The sequence below is a fragment of the Propithecus coquereli genome, unplaced genomic scaffold (genome assembly GCF_000956105.1).
Source record: "Propithecus coquereli isolate 6110/MARCELLA unplaced genomic scaffold, Pcoq_1.0 Scaffold305, whole genome shotgun sequence".
Lineage (NCBI taxonomy): Eukaryota > Metazoa > Chordata > Mammalia > Primates > Indriidae > Propithecus > Propithecus coquereli.
The window spans coordinates 3,062,416-3,063,558 of record NW_012148675.1 but is presented as its reverse complement, the minus strand read 5'-3'; the positions used below and the strand labels follow the sequence as shown (position 1 = coordinate 3,063,558).

The 1,143-nt window shown below is 31.0% G+C and overlaps 1 protein-coding gene across 1 annotated transcript in view; it reads right to left on the bottom strand.

Annotated features, from left to right (window-relative positions):
* Nucleotides 1-1,143, bottom strand: part of ASB3 (ankyrin repeat and SOCS box containing 3) — a 91,384-nt gene that overhangs the window by 56,497 nt on the left and 33,744 nt on the right. Inside the window, exon 6 of the mRNA XM_012649842.1 lies at nucleotides 426-623. Coding sequence (XP_012505296.1) covers nucleotides 426-623 — 198 coding nt within the window. The remainder of the gene's footprint in view (nucleotides 1-425; nucleotides 624-1,143) is intronic.

Sequence of the window (1,143 nt, the reverse complement as noted above, 5' to 3'; positions counted from 1 at the left end):
CTACAAAACCAAAATTTTATTTTTAGTCATAACAAGTCTTACAAATATAAATTTCAAATGGTAATAACCTGAAACAAAGTCACTGCCTTACTTGATAAAGTCCTATTTTTAATTCTTGAATTATTTTGAAGACCAACAGTATCAGAGAATTCCTACATTTATTTCACTTGGAATATTCCCTAAAATTGTTACACTAAAAATGCAACCCAGATCCAAAGAGGGAAAGAAAACAATCTGATATTATCACTTCATTTTTGCTACAGCTTGACTGAACAAAGTACATCATCATAGAGGGTTTTTTCTGTTTGTTTTCTAAATTAGCAATTTAGCACTAACAAAGATACGAATTTCACCACGCAACAAAGACAATTGGGAACACATTTCCAAATAGCAAAAAAGGATAAAAATATAGCAAAGATACGTACTCCTTTTGGAAAGCCATACACATGGGAGAACTGAATCCAAAGACAAGGCACGTCTGGGCATCTGGACTGTAGCCATTCTGGAGTAATATTTCTAAGCACCGTTCATGTCCTCCAAACACTGCTGAATAAACAGGGCTCACTTTGTCTGGCCCAGTGTCACAGATCCGGTTAGTAAGTGGTATTAACAAGTCCAAGATTCTACAAATACACAAATTCAAGAGCATTTAATGTTTTTATACGTACATAAGTGTAAGCAGCATTTCTGTAGCACAATTTTTAAGAATCACCAACTGATTGATTTAAAGACTTTCTGTCTTCAGTATACTTTCTACCTCCATTAATTACATGCTACAGTTATTCTAAAATGTACACTTATTATTCCTTAATACAAAAGTCCTTAAATACATCTGAAGCAGAATTAAGTAATGTTCCCAAAAGTAAATAGGTAATGTGTTTTTCATTTTGATTTTTTCATTAATTATTTGCCTTACCACCACCACCACCCTTTACTCCTCCAAATTCAAATTTTATGTTAGTTTAGGATCTAATAAATTATTTAAAACTTCATTATACTAAATACAAACTCATATCAAAAAAATAAACTATTTTCCTTCTTAAAGTACCAACTAGTTTTACTTTTCCAATTAGAAAATTTTTTAAAGATGATGACTGACATGAAATGAAAAATAGTACTTTCATCAGAAAGAAATTAGAATTT